A 13,492-nucleotide genomic window follows, 5' to 3' on the forward strand; every position below is an offset into this window, starting at 1 on the left:
AGACTTGTTCCATCCGTCAGCGTATAAAGCCATGCCGTGTCTGCATTGCGGCCACCAGGCCCTGCTGCCACACGACGCGCTCTGTGACCCACCGTCATTTTGTGTTTAAAAAAAAAAAAGGCCATCACTCGCATGCTAATCTAGCCAGAATAACCTCCTCCACAAAGGAAAAATGGGGCCAAGCAAGCCTGGAAACGGGCCTCTGCTGAAACCCTCAGCAAAAAAAAGAGCCTAGAAAAAGCTGGAGAGACTCGGGCCCCCTGTTCTATTCACCACTATCATGTTAAAATGCTCTTCTTAGAACAGGAAGGAGTCTTTTCTTATTGTTACTTTCGATAGTGTAATAACAGAAGTGCGACCACAGTAAACCAGTGTGTTAGATATTGAAATGCCATCACATTGTCTAACTTGCCTTCTCGTCTTTTTTAACACAAAGTATTTTTCTTCAAGCTCCAAGCCCTCATCTTTGTGTCTGAGATGCTCTCCTGTCTGACAACAGCAATTTAGAAGAGTTAACTTTTATCGTTCATTCTGCTGTGTAACTTTCCCCTTCAAATTTCTTTATCTGCCCTCTGAGCTCATCTGAACTTTCATGTTCTCCCAGCATGCAGGCTTGCATTCAAAACTATGTCTAATAGACCAAATAAGAGGTTAATAAGAAGTGGCAACAGAAAGAAAAAATACAATCCCTGGTAACTGATAAGAATGACAGTGGCAGCCCTTTATTGTTTGTCTTCAAATATAGAGTTAAAGATCTTTAAAAAACTAAATTTTGACGCCTTTGAAAAGAAAGAAGCACAAAATAACAACAGGGGGTTATTGCCTGCCAGCCACAGGGGAGAAGCTCCATAATTCTTATTCTCCCTTTTGAAGGCTGTTAGAAATCTGATTCAAAAAAGCAACAGCAGAAGGAGAAAGCCTCTTGAGGCTATCGCCATTTCCTGTGATCATGCATAATGCGTTTCAAAAGTGGGTTTTTACCAATTCTGTTGATCAATTGCACCTCCTTCATATTCCCTCTTTTTTCTGCTGTGTTTACATCTGATGTGACTCAATGACAAGCGCTGTCTGAGACTGTGAAACAGACCTGTCATGTTGATTTATGGGCGCATCAAACCACGACTTGTCCAAACTGAAGCTCGCAGTTCATTAATTAGAGAGTTGTGACTTTGAAGTCAGCTTTCAGACTGTGGTTTTTAACATTTGGCTTAATTTATATGCTCTTGAATGTGGATCTCTAAGGAAAAAACTGAAATTCCCTTCTTGTCTTTGAACTTCTTTTGACCGCACAATAATCATTTCTTTGTCCAGAGTGATGCCTGCATCCCAGAGTCATTAACGCGCATTGAACTGCCACTGATGAGTAAGCCCTACTGAATTAGAAAAACAGCCAGCAAAACAAAGCTGAGAGCATTCTGCACAGTGATATCTCACAATTACATGCCTTCCCTCCCTGTGCCATTTCCATTTTAATTACTGTTAGTCCTTTAGATTTACATTTTAGACACTTTTTAATCTGTTCCCTTTTTATTATAGAGGCGCCCGTAAGCGCGCTATGGCTAAGGTTGTGTCAGCGTTTTCATTATAAACCCCCTGTTTTCAGGGGTTTATAACTCAGCTGGAAAGATTTGCTCTGGGTAGAAACTTGGCGCAGGTGGCACGATCCACCAAAATTTTGGGAGTGAGAAACTGGCATGTACTTCAAGCACCATGATTGGCAACACAACCACTGCCGCTATGGGCCGGCATCGCACAGCATCTCGTGCCCACGGGCAGCTTTCTAGGATCTATGTTGGCCAGTGCTGATGTCAGGTGGATGTCTCAAACTCCTTGGGACTACAGATGCCAGCGTGGTACCTTCAAATGTTATTAAAGCAAAATTGAATTTTAGCACACTAAAATCAACAAAGTAAGATACTCAGAAAGGAGAAGGGTGTTTTGCGTACAGGCATTCGCCATCCCATTCCTGCCATGGACCGTGGTGGTACCAGAGCGAAGTCTCGAGCCATCGTGCATCACAACACACTGCAATGAGATGGCATTCCTCTTCTACCTCTGCACCTCAGCTCTTGCTGCTCACAACAAACACTGCTTGAGCATGGTGCTTTCTGCTGAGCCCATGCTGGAAGGGGCCTGCAGCCAGAACCTCTGGCTGAAAACTGCAAGTCCAAACTCAAAATCTCATAGAACGTCGCCCTGTCTGAAGAGGACAGCCCCATAGCTAGGCCTGCTTCTTTGCCCCCTCCCCTCTACAACATAACTAACTTCCAAAAGCACTCTCCCAAGATACAAGTCCAGATGCTTGCTCCAGTACTCACACTGAACATCAAGGCATGCTCCCCGGCTATAAAATATGTGGCAGCAAGCAAATGGAAAGCACAGGAAAATACAGGCGAAAACAGGACAATAACTCTAAATCTGAAAGCTGAGACCCGATAGAGTCAGTTCAGTTGTGCAATCATTTATAAGATGAATGACAGTTTAATAGCCACTAGACAGTCCTCTGGGATCTGTGGTTTGAAAGTAAAATGGGTATTGTCTGTACCTCTTTAGGCTGTTTTCCAGCATGTTGTTGCTGTAGAAGTTGAAGCTGCAACTGTTCCTGTTGTTTCTTATAAAACTCTTGAAGCTGCTGCTACAAAGAAAAGGAAAGATGGTAAGTAACAAAGTAGAGAGCCAATTCAGTGTCCCTTTTGGTGTAACACACAAACTGTGATTTGAAAAATAGCATCCTTTTATCTGTAATGGTCTGACCTTTAGTTTGAAACTCGACAATAAATTCAGTGCACACTGACTATTCTTGGCATTATCGTTTGAAAAGTAATCTCCAAAATGAACTGATGAAAAACATACCATTTTCTACACAAACTAATTAAAATAAGGCAAGGAATGACCTTTGATTGTAACAACAAAGCCAAAATGCCCTTGCTGAGAGAGCCTGGCGAATCTCTGTTGTGAAACACACATGCTTTCTAAATGATAGGGTTTGACTATATTAAGTGTTGTTCAATACACGCACAGACATTCTGGGAAACACTCTCCTCCTCCCTGCTTCAGCCGCACACCGCGCACGCTGCAGGATGGATGGAGGTAGCAGGGAGGGGGCACGCAAGGTGCGCTTCGGTGGGTGCTCGTGCCAGCCTGGCTCACAAGCCCAGGCCAAGCTGAACCCCGTGGTAAGCCAGGGTCGGCAGCCAACTCTCAGCTGAAAAAGGGCCATGCATTAACGCGGGGCACAGAGAAACACCAGCGCACCACGCAGCGCGCGCCGGCTGAAATTAAACGGATTAAGGCTTGCAAACCTCTTCACTTTCACTGTCACTGTTTCAACAGCCCTTTACGGTCCCACGTGGACACAGGAAGGTCTAAAATGGGAAGTATTACCCTACTACTTCATTTACTCCAATTAATCAGGGCACACCAGGCTTTCTGAGGGATGCAGGCAAAATCAACAGGGACATCTGCTGAAGTCCTGACACTTAAATATGCAGCTGTATTATTTAGCTGATCTTGGAAATGCTCCTAGCACTGCTCCCTGGATTTGTTTCCAGTAGCTATTTCTAGAACTAAAAACAAAAGAGCAGTCGGTTCATCTCAGAGCGGGGCTGCCCTGCGGTACAGACCCCGGGACGTGGGCAGCTGCTTTCCCCGGGAACGCGCTGCAAGGAGAAGCCCCCCACCCACCAGGGGCTGCAAAGACAACAATTACCTGTTGAAGCATGAGTGCCTGCTGCTGCTGGAGCAGGACTTGGAGTTGCTGGGGAGTTAGCACTTGTTGCTGGAGGATCTGCTGCATTTGCTGGGGAGTGATCACTTGAGGTGTCATCATAGCCACCGACACGGGAACCTGCAGGGGACACAGAGTGGGGCTCAGGGAGCATCGCCGCGGGAGGCACGAGCCTGCCCCGAGCACGGAGGGATCCACGCTTCCCCAGCCACCCAGCTCCCTCTCTGCACAGCATTATTACAGCGGGAATTCTTTAGACAGCAGGACAGCGAAACCTGTTAAGATTTATTTATTTTTACAAGGAACTGTCAGCTCAGAGCTTTCCCTCCCGGAAAGCCCCTCCCTGCCACACAGAAATTCAAGGGCCGAGTATCCCGTGCTGATGGGAATCTAGGCCCTATTACGACAGGTTTTTAAGAAAATTGAAGGAAGGCTCAGTGATGTGAATAACAGCACTACACTCCCATGCAATTTTAACAGAAAGGCCCTACTGCGATGTCTTTACCATTCCATATTCACCCAGCATACAGATGTCTTCAATTCTTTCATATTATGTGAGATACCATTAAAAGCCGCTTTCCATGACATTTCAGTGACAAACAGCTACAGTGATGAACTTGATAGCATTTCATATTTGCAACTGTTAACACGTTTCTGCACGGGCATCTTTGCAAGGAACCTGTACACTGTATCTGAAAGGATGATGTCTTGTTCAGATAAAACACTGACATTAAAATGACAGGCTGTCTTGGCCAAGGTTACACAAATTGTATTCAAGCGGATACCTAATGACAATGCTATGAATTCTGCAAGCTTTCTAGAATGTAATTTAGCTATTCAAAATAATCACTGCACTTGTGTTTAATTTGCAGACTACATGAGAACCATTTTGTCAGTCCTAGTAATGCAAGAAGACTATTTCCCCAGAAACCCACCCCTCTATCCTCCACCCCAAAAAAGGAAAAGAAAAGGAAGAAAAAAAACAATAGAGGAAAAGACAAAACCCTATGAGTTTTAACAGTAATATTTAAGCACCTTACTTTTCTATAGTTTCAGATCAAATACGTGACAGCACAAAACTAAAAGCAGTAAAGGATATACTTTGTTAAAAAGGATCTCCTGTCATCTCATGTATTACAATAAAAGGTAATAACATGTTTAGCACTTTTTCTGTGCACCACTTTTTAAAAAAAAAAATCAGCAGACAATAGCTGATCTGAAGATAAAAGAGTTTAAAAAAAAATCTTCCAGGGTACTAGTAAGCAAGAGAGAAATGCTGTATTAATTTTATGTAACATAATGTCTTAATATGCAGTTTATCTTGACTTTTTCACATGATTTGTCCTGTCATTTGCATAGCAAGCTCTCATTCCTAATTTCACAGTCATTATGCACTGATGTCCTGATTTCTCAGCATCACTAATTTTGATGAACTAAAAATGGTTCCTGAAGGTCAGACTTATGTACAGCGCACATCGCCCAGTGTTGTTGTGTACATGTCGTGCGCTGGGGCCAGACCCTGCCTACCAAACATGCTGCTGACACGTCCAGCAAACTGACATCCTATTAACGCCAACGCGGCCCGGAGTGAATTCCCCGTGTCCCAGCACGGACCTCGCGTGGCCCACGCTGGGGCAGGCAGGTGTGAAGGTTGAGAAGCGGACACTGAAGGATGGGACAGACTCAGTCCCCCCAGGTTGGAAGCCATGGGAGAGCCACCAACCTGGCAGCGCGGTCACCACCCCGAGCTCTGAGGAAACCGACTCATCGGCACAGGCAATCCCATCAATTCAGAGGATCTTAATCCATACATTGTTAAGAAATTTTCTGGGAGTAGAAATTTATTTCATTAAACGCTGTAGTCACTATCTTCACCCAGAAGCATGACTCACTTTCGTTATTCCCATCCCCAGAGAAGTTTACTTTACCCTGGGGTTTGTACTACCTTCCATTGAAGTTGGACTGAGCAAACAGAAAAGGAAGCATGTTTAAGTATGTTTTCTGTGCCATTCTTGGAAGATATACAACACAAATACTCCTCGGTCAGATTTATGACGACAAGCAGGGATACAGACAGGAATAGGGTGGGGTGCTGTAAGCCCTACACGCGGGTGATTAATACGCAGGGCCGCATTCTGCCAGCAGCTATGCGGAGACAACTCCCATTCACTTCCACGGCTTTTTTGCACATTTATCTCAGGACAGATCTCAGGATTCAGCCCTGCCTTTGAACGGCGGCCACGTACCTTCCGGTGAAGAATCTCCCAGCTGCTCACGCTCTGCTCAAACTGCTGTGCTTAACCGGGCAGGGAAGCAACACGTCTACGTGTATACAAACACCCACAAATCTGTGTCTAAACAAGGCCCACCTAGGAGCACAGGTCTGAGCTGCTCTGCTCGACCTCGTTTTACCGGCTGAAACCACATCTTCACACCCCGCCTGTGGCTTCAAGAAGATCCTGCCTCTCATCTGTCAGAGCAGGCAGCGGCCGTGTGCCCCCAGAGCTCATGCTCTAGCTCATGGTGGAAGCATCCTACAGAGACCTTCTGCAACAAGATTCAAATAAACCAGAAACCGACGTGTTAAAAACGACACGCGCTCCAGACAAGCGTGGGCACGTGTACCGTTGGAGGCCTTTAAAGAGTTAAGAATTATGGCCTATATATCCACTCTCTTAACTCCCAACGTCCAACTTTTTCATGTAGCTAGTCCCTAGTAATACTAGGAATCAAAGGGCATGCAGCTCCAGCAATAGGCTATTATAGCCCACACTTTATTACCCATTACTACCGAGGTCATTAGCGGTAAGAGTGATTGTACCGGTCTTAACCTATTGATCATTGTAACTACTATCATTTAATCCCGTGTTGAATGTCTGGAAAGCTGCTAAAGGCACACCAGAGAGAGTGCTTTAGCGATGAGAAATATAGCCAAAGCTTGGAAATTACACTTTGATTCATAAAATCTAGCCAGTGGTTTAAATCAATAGTATTTAAAACAGTCATGTAAGTTCTTAACTACGGCTCTCTAATATTTATGGGTCCCTTTTTGAGTGTATTCAGTCAAAACTAAGCTTTATTTTAGATACTGCGCAATATACTTTACATTACGTTAGATAAAAAATATTTATTTCTGATATTTTGTCTGATAGTAAACGAAACCTAAACTGAAGGCTATAAATTCATTTTAGATTTCTATCTCTCAGATGTCAACTTAAAGGTGTTGCCAAAAAAAATTACAAACCAACTTTGAAAATGGCTTAACTGTTTAAGTACATGAAAATGAGTGTGTTTTATGAGTTAACAATGAATCACAGAAGGCAGTTTGTGAAGAACTAAAATAATTCTGTCTTACTGCCTTCAGGGAGTTGAAGTTCAAACTGAAGTACTGGCAGATATATTTAAAGAAGGCTAACTTCGCATGCAGAACAGAAATCAATCTTTCCTCCCCCCCAGTTGTTTATTTCTGTTTTCTACATGAAACACGATTGTTGTTATTGATATGATTAATGAACGACTTTTGGTATTGTTGACTGATAACAATAGGGTGTGGTAGATACCCAGCTGCATGTAAACCTGGCAGCAAAGGTAAAAATACAGCTGCAAGTCGGTTTTCGGAGCTGTGCTAGTACAGACCTGCTGACAAGCTAATACCAGCAACGGCAAAAAAACGTCTGTAATACTCACAATTGTTTTCAGCCACTCTCTGTCTCCTGGGTCCCTCTGCTACGGCTCCGGATCCCCCAGACCTGCCCGTCCTCTCCCCGCCCCAAGCCCTGCTTGCAAGGCTGCCCGAGGAAAACTTGCACAACTTGGGCCAAGCTCACCTTTAACTTCACCGGGGACTACAGCCGGGATTGCATTTGTCACTGCCACGCACCGCTCAGACACGGGTCACGGGGATGAAAATGATTTAGACCTATTCAATCATCTACGTTTCCCCATTTTCTCTGATATTAATATAATTAAATACTAGCCAAATAATTTCAAGGAGCTCAATCTTGTATGAAGTGGAGGAAAAAAAAAAAAAAAAAAAAGCATGCCATTTTCACACAACGTGCCTTCGTTGCTGGATACGGTGGTGGCCTTGTCAGCTGCTAGCAGGCAAGCATGGAAGCTGGGGAGCATCTCCTCAGTTCATAGAGAACAGCTCTGCCAGAGAATCCCCTTCTCCTGCGCTGTCTGCTCGCACTCGATTTCAGTAAGTCCTCGGAGCAGGCACCTCGCATTTCCAAACGGCAATTCTCCAGTTAAAGATTTCGTGATAAAAGTGACACGGAGCAGAACACAGCCCAACACAGCCAGTTAAAGGTGTCGGACTGCCAGAAAAATAGACACGGCGAGGCAAACTCAAACAGTGCGCTCGGCTGCCTTATTAGAAAGCTATTCTGGGCGATACTTTTTTGCAATTAGGAAAAAAAAAATTCTCAACCAAAAGAATGCAAAATAGCTGCGCTCGTGTCACAGCAGAAGAGAAAGCACGGCCGTGCTGGCAGAGGGGAAGCGCGATGCCACAAAGCAGAGCACAGCAGCGAGCACAGCACAGGACCCTGAGCCTGAACCCTCCGTGACATGAGACGTCAGCCTCCAAAATAACAGCCAAAAAACGCCGCTGAAAGAATGGTGCAGGCAGAAACTGCAAGTCCGGTTCATTATGCAAAGCGGAGTCTCACTTTTAGACTCGATTATTTTGCTGTGATACCGCACAACACATGAAGACAGGTAATGTTTATTATATTAACGTGAAATCAGCTAAGTACTCCGTCATTAGCATAACTGTTCTCTCCGTAACAATGCGACTCCCTATTAAAAAAAAAGGGGGGGGGGGGCCTCTTTAAAATTAAATTAGCATTTTATTATTCTAATTTTGTTTATTATATTTTATCAGGAGGGAAGATCTGCCTGTGACCCGCGGAAGGCAGCGAGATGGGCTGGCCTGGCAGTCCGGCACGTCAGGATGTCTGCTCTCCTCTCTGCTCTCTTCCAGTGAAGGAAAATCGGGGATATTTTCATATTTGTTTACAGAATGAAACATCTGATCTTATCTACCACTTCTCATGCATACCAGGCTTCTCACTAAGTGCCAGGATAATTGTTTCTGCTATAATAAATACCCATTTAATTTGCATAAAAATATAAAGTTTACATAAATTAAATCCTTTCTACATCTAACATTTGTCAAATACAGACTAAACCGGAACGCACACAACCAAACACTCATTTAATAAACGGGGCGAGATTTCAACCTCAAGATTACCAGCGTCATATTTCACATTTTAGAAAGTTACCATTTTTGTCTGCTGCTCCATCACTAAAGGCAAAATCACAACCTGCAGTGCACGCTCCCCAGCAGTGGGCACATTTTGCAACGGTTTAAAAACATTAAAAAAAAAAAAAAAAGAAGAAGAAGAAAAAAGAAATCTGCATTTTTTTTCTCCCAAGAGTTTAGGGAACGTTAGATCAGAATATTCTGCCACGCTACCCTGAAACAAACCAACAGCAGTCCTGCTTAGAAACACCCAAAATACCCCGAAAGCCCTTGAAAACCCTCAAAACCTCCTCTCACCCCAACACTCTGAGAACCATCGCCCTGTCAGACTCCTTACATTTGCGTGCTAACTCATTAATACGTCCAGGAGAGCTCTATTAAATAATCAGAGGCGGCGAGGGACGCGGCAGCACGGCTGTGGGGCAGAGCTCGGTGCCAGGGCAGCCCGGCCCCCTGGGCAGCCAGCAGCTTCTGCAACAGCTTCACTGCTCCCAGTGCTCTGTGCCCCGCTGCAGCGCTGCACGGCGGTGCGCTGTGCCTGCCAGGGCTGCCTTCCTAACACTTGTAAACTTGACTCGCTCGGAACGTGCGGTTTTTCACACCTAGCGCAGGCACCTACAGCCGCACGGCGCAGCTAAGCGCAACGCTGCAAATTAGATTCTAATGAGAAAACATCAGTTGCTTCTCTGACAATCTTGCCATTCGCTGATTTACTTCTAATGAAGACGCACTCCAAGCAGCGAGCTCGCCGTGTGAAAGGTCAAAACACGCTCAAAAAAACGCCTCGCAAAATCAAGGCAAATGGGGAACCTGCAAAGAAACCTTCTCATAAGGCGGCGTGGCAATTAGAGTAATTGTGCAAAGACCCGTCTTCGGGAAAAAGTACAAGAAATTAAGCTGCCACGACTGTAACAGGTTAGATGAAAATCAAAATTTAATGTATTCTCCCTTGTGTCATCTTGTTTTGTCAAGACATCAAATAGAATTGGAAAGTACAAAATAACAAGCCCTTGAGAAATCACAGAAGCCGACCTTTTTGATGTTGTTGGTTTACCTTGTTCTCAGTTATTTGAACAATGATGTTTCAGATTTAAGGGCAAGATAAAGCTTAAAAATTAAAACCCGTTGTCAGTTTGGGGAGGGGGCTGCTGTCCCTCCCAAATAACAGCATCTTACCTAATCACTGAGGGCAAATCCGTCCCAAACTAGTGCGGGGAGCAATTAGCAGTGCCACTTATTTGTGCAACGCTCGCTCTGCTTCTTCTGCCATTCATTCTACCTCAGCACAAGCCCTACAGATCCTCCTTCAGCAGAGGAAACTGTGCTGGAAAGGCAAAAAAGAAAAGAAAGAAAAAAAAAAAAAGGAAAAGCTGAAAAAAAAAAAAAAAAAAAAAAGCTGGAGAAGAGATTTGCCAGAGCTGCTTCTCTCCAAATCTCTGCGCGGCCTCAGCCCTGCAGAGCGCATGATGCCTCTTTTCCCTCTGCTTGTAACTGGAAAGCGAAGCTGAGCAAGGAAGCACCTTACAAACACAGAACAGCACAGGACATTGTAACTGAACTGCAGCAAAGTAGTTTCCAGTAATGCAGTTCTGCTTTCAATAAAACAAACAAACTGCTTCCAACCGGCCAAGCCTTCCACCAAACAATAACAAATTTAGCTCGCCGTGTCAGGACTTTCCCACCACCCAGTTTTGCAGGTGGTGACAGAAGCAGCCCTGCTGCTCCTTTTGCCCATCGCAGGGACAAAGCCCAGCAGCGAGGAGCAATGTGCCGCGGGCACCGGGCTGCTTGCAGCACACGGCAGCGGGAGCAGCGCAGCCCTGCAGCGCACGGAGCCTTCGCCCTTACCTTGCCTCCAGCTGCCCCGGGCATGCCACCACGAACACAGCCAGAGCGCTTTACGCTGAAGCAGCAATTCATTGAGCTTCAGCGTTTTAGAAACAACATGATTATAGAGCAGCATCGGTGCTTGAGAGCTCCAGGTTAGAACGCTGCCTAAGCCATCGCTCTAACTGCTCCACATCACTTCCAACGCCTAAAAGCACCCTCTGACACACCGCACACAACTGTTGCAACCGTTTTCTCCCTTACAGGCGACTGAAACGAACTCAACCTGTGCACAGGGCAGAGCCCGGCGGGCGGCAGGGCACGGATCCAGCTGAGACCCTTCCAGCCAGGGCTGCCGCAGCGCGGGGCTCAGCCCAGTGCCAGAGCTGCGCTGCCCGGACCCCCCGGGACCGCTGCCCCAGCTCCCCGGGAAGCCCACGCCGCTCGCTCAATCCTCCCCTGTCAATTCCGTTTTATTTATGGCTTCTCCTCGCTTCGGCTCGGTGACTGGTCAGAGCGCATCTCATAGCTTCGCCTTTTTTTTTTTTTTTTTTTTTTTAAAAAAAAGCAAAAATCATGCTGCTTTAAAAGGGAGGCCGCGATGGCACGGTAAGTGTATGTTAAACAAGAGGGAAAAAAATAACAACTGTAGCAAACAAAAAAAAATTTCAAAGCAGCCTTTCCTATCATAAGCTTTCTGATGATTTATGGTTTACCAACTCAGCAAGGTTACGCAACACTGCGTGCCTTTAGATGCATTATTTGAGTCAGTTGAGATTTAATTAAGATCACAGCCTCCAAAATCCCTGTCAAATGAAAATTCACAAAAGACAATGCACTATATATCCTCGTGCAGATAGTCTCCATTCCACGCTCTGGAATAACATAAGTTAATCCTCGTTTCTATGGTGGCAGACAAAAGTTCACTAATTTTGTTTTCTTTTGACACTTGTGTTGTTTTCTGTTTTATGTCATGAGATCATTCCCTTTCGAGAAGGGTAGGGGAGCCGGTACGGGGGGGGGGGGGCGAGCGCAGAGCAATATGTCTGAATATGGCAGCAGATGTATTTTGACATTCTCACAGCTCTGCCGTGATGTCATCAAGTTTTCATATAATTAACCCCTGCCAGCGAGAGCATCGTCGCATGACATCTGCCCACTGGGAAGAGGAGGAAGGAGTAAGGGACAAAACACGAGTGCCCCCACCTCGCTCCGACGCTAACCCCCATCCGACACAACCCACCAGGGCTGCAGAGCTCGCGCCTTCCCCGCAGCGGCCGGGGCTGCCACCTGTCCCCGCTCGGGGACCCCACATGCTGACCGCCAGCCCCCGCAACCCCATCCCCGAAAGGGAAACTGCCACAACTTTACCTCGTTCCGGGGTATTTCTAGTCGCGTTATCTTAATATCTGCTCGCTTATCTCATGGTTTAGAAATGACAGGTGCTAGCGGTCTTTTGTTTGACAGGCCACTACACAAATAACTGTCTTGCCTGAAAGGGCTAATGCACTACTAATGAACAATAAATCAACTTTGATTATAAAGTGTCAGACCAATCACTTTGCAGTTCAGCTCCGTCGCGCTCCAGGCCGAGCAGCCCCTCGGTGCGGGCAGTGTGGGTGCCGGCCCGCGGCCCTGCCCACGGCAGCGGTGCTGGGAGCCGCACGCCCGCACCTCGGCCCTCCGACAGCAGCGCTCCTACGGCTCGAGAGCAGGCTGCCTTCCGAGCCGGGAAATCACAATTAAGAAGAGGCGTTTCTTAGCCCGGCAGCGGCACGTTTAATGGTATTTTCACACGAAAGCATGTGGTTTAGCTCCGGCTTTCAAAAAACGAGGGAAGCAAACAGCACTGTTGCTAACTTGACACAAAGAGCTCTGCGCAGTTTGGGCCGCTGCCCGCCGGGCTCGGACGCAGGCTGCCCCCGTCCCGGAGCTGTGCCAGGGCCGTGCACCGAGCACGGAGCCCCGCTCTGACCCCGGTCACAGGGACTTCAGCACCCCGGCCGCTTTCCGAAAGGCAAAGCGCCTGCCTAAGTCACTTTTTATTAGAAAGAAACTTCGGCAATTTACGGCACTCTGCAACCCAACGCTCGCTGCTAGCACAAATCCGACCATTTCGTTTTCGTAAACACATCTGAGTCACCGCGAGTGATTCACATTTCCTGCCACCGAACTTGTTGTTCCGACCCCGCGCTGCCCCGCGCCGGGGCCGGCCGGCTCCGAAGGAGTTAATCGCGGAGAGGAAGAGTGTGCGTGCACTTTGCTCCGAACTCGCCACCCACTTCCTCGGGGCTGCCTCCTCCCCGCGCGGCACCGCTCAGCCCCGCCGCGCTCCGGCCGCTGCCCCGGCCGCGGGGCGATGCGCGGGGGCCGATCCCGCCGCGGGCGCTGCCGGAGCGCTCCGAGCGCTGCGCGCACTTCTTCAAAACTACGGCGCGCGCGGCGAACTGCGCCAAGCCCAAGCGCCGGAACAAAAGAGGCGAGGAAAAAATAATTCGGGAATAAGAGGAAAGTAAAAATAAGAAAAGCGACGCGCCGCGCCGGCCCGCCCGCTCACTTCGCAAAGCCTCCCCCCGCCCCCTCCCCGCAGGTCCCGCAGCAGCCCGAACCCTCCTCCCGCCGCTCCCGGTTCGGCGCGGGCACGGCCGGGGCTCGCGCGCTCCCCGCGG

General features: G+C 47.2%; 1 protein-coding gene across 17 annotated transcripts in view; it reads right to left on the reverse strand.

Moving 5' to 3' along the window:
* Positions 1-13,492, reverse strand: part of FOXP1 (forkhead box P1) — a 344,878-nt gene that overhangs the window by 69,815 nt on the left and 261,571 nt on the right. For 13 of the 17 annotated variants that reach the window (XM_021409247.1, XM_021409237.1, XM_021409240.1 and 10 more), the window contains 2 exons: positions 3,710-3,847; positions 2,546-2,635 (listed from right to left, as the gene is read on the reverse strand). In XM_021409247.1, the coding sequence (XP_021264922.1) occupies positions 2,546-2,635; positions 3,710-3,847 (228 nt within the window). Of the gene's footprint in view, positions 1-2,545; positions 2,636-3,709; positions 3,848-10,172; positions 10,320-13,492 lie in introns of those variants that run through there. The other 4 variants (XM_021409246.1, XM_021409250.1, XM_021409255.1 and 1 more) reach the window with 2 other exon arrangements.

Source organism: Numida meleagris, chromosome 11, assembly GCF_002078875.1.
Source record: "Numida meleagris isolate 19003 breed g44 Domestic line chromosome 11, NumMel1.0, whole genome shotgun sequence".
NCBI classification, from domain to species: Eukaryota; Metazoa; Chordata; class Aves; order Galliformes; family Numididae; genus Numida; species Numida meleagris.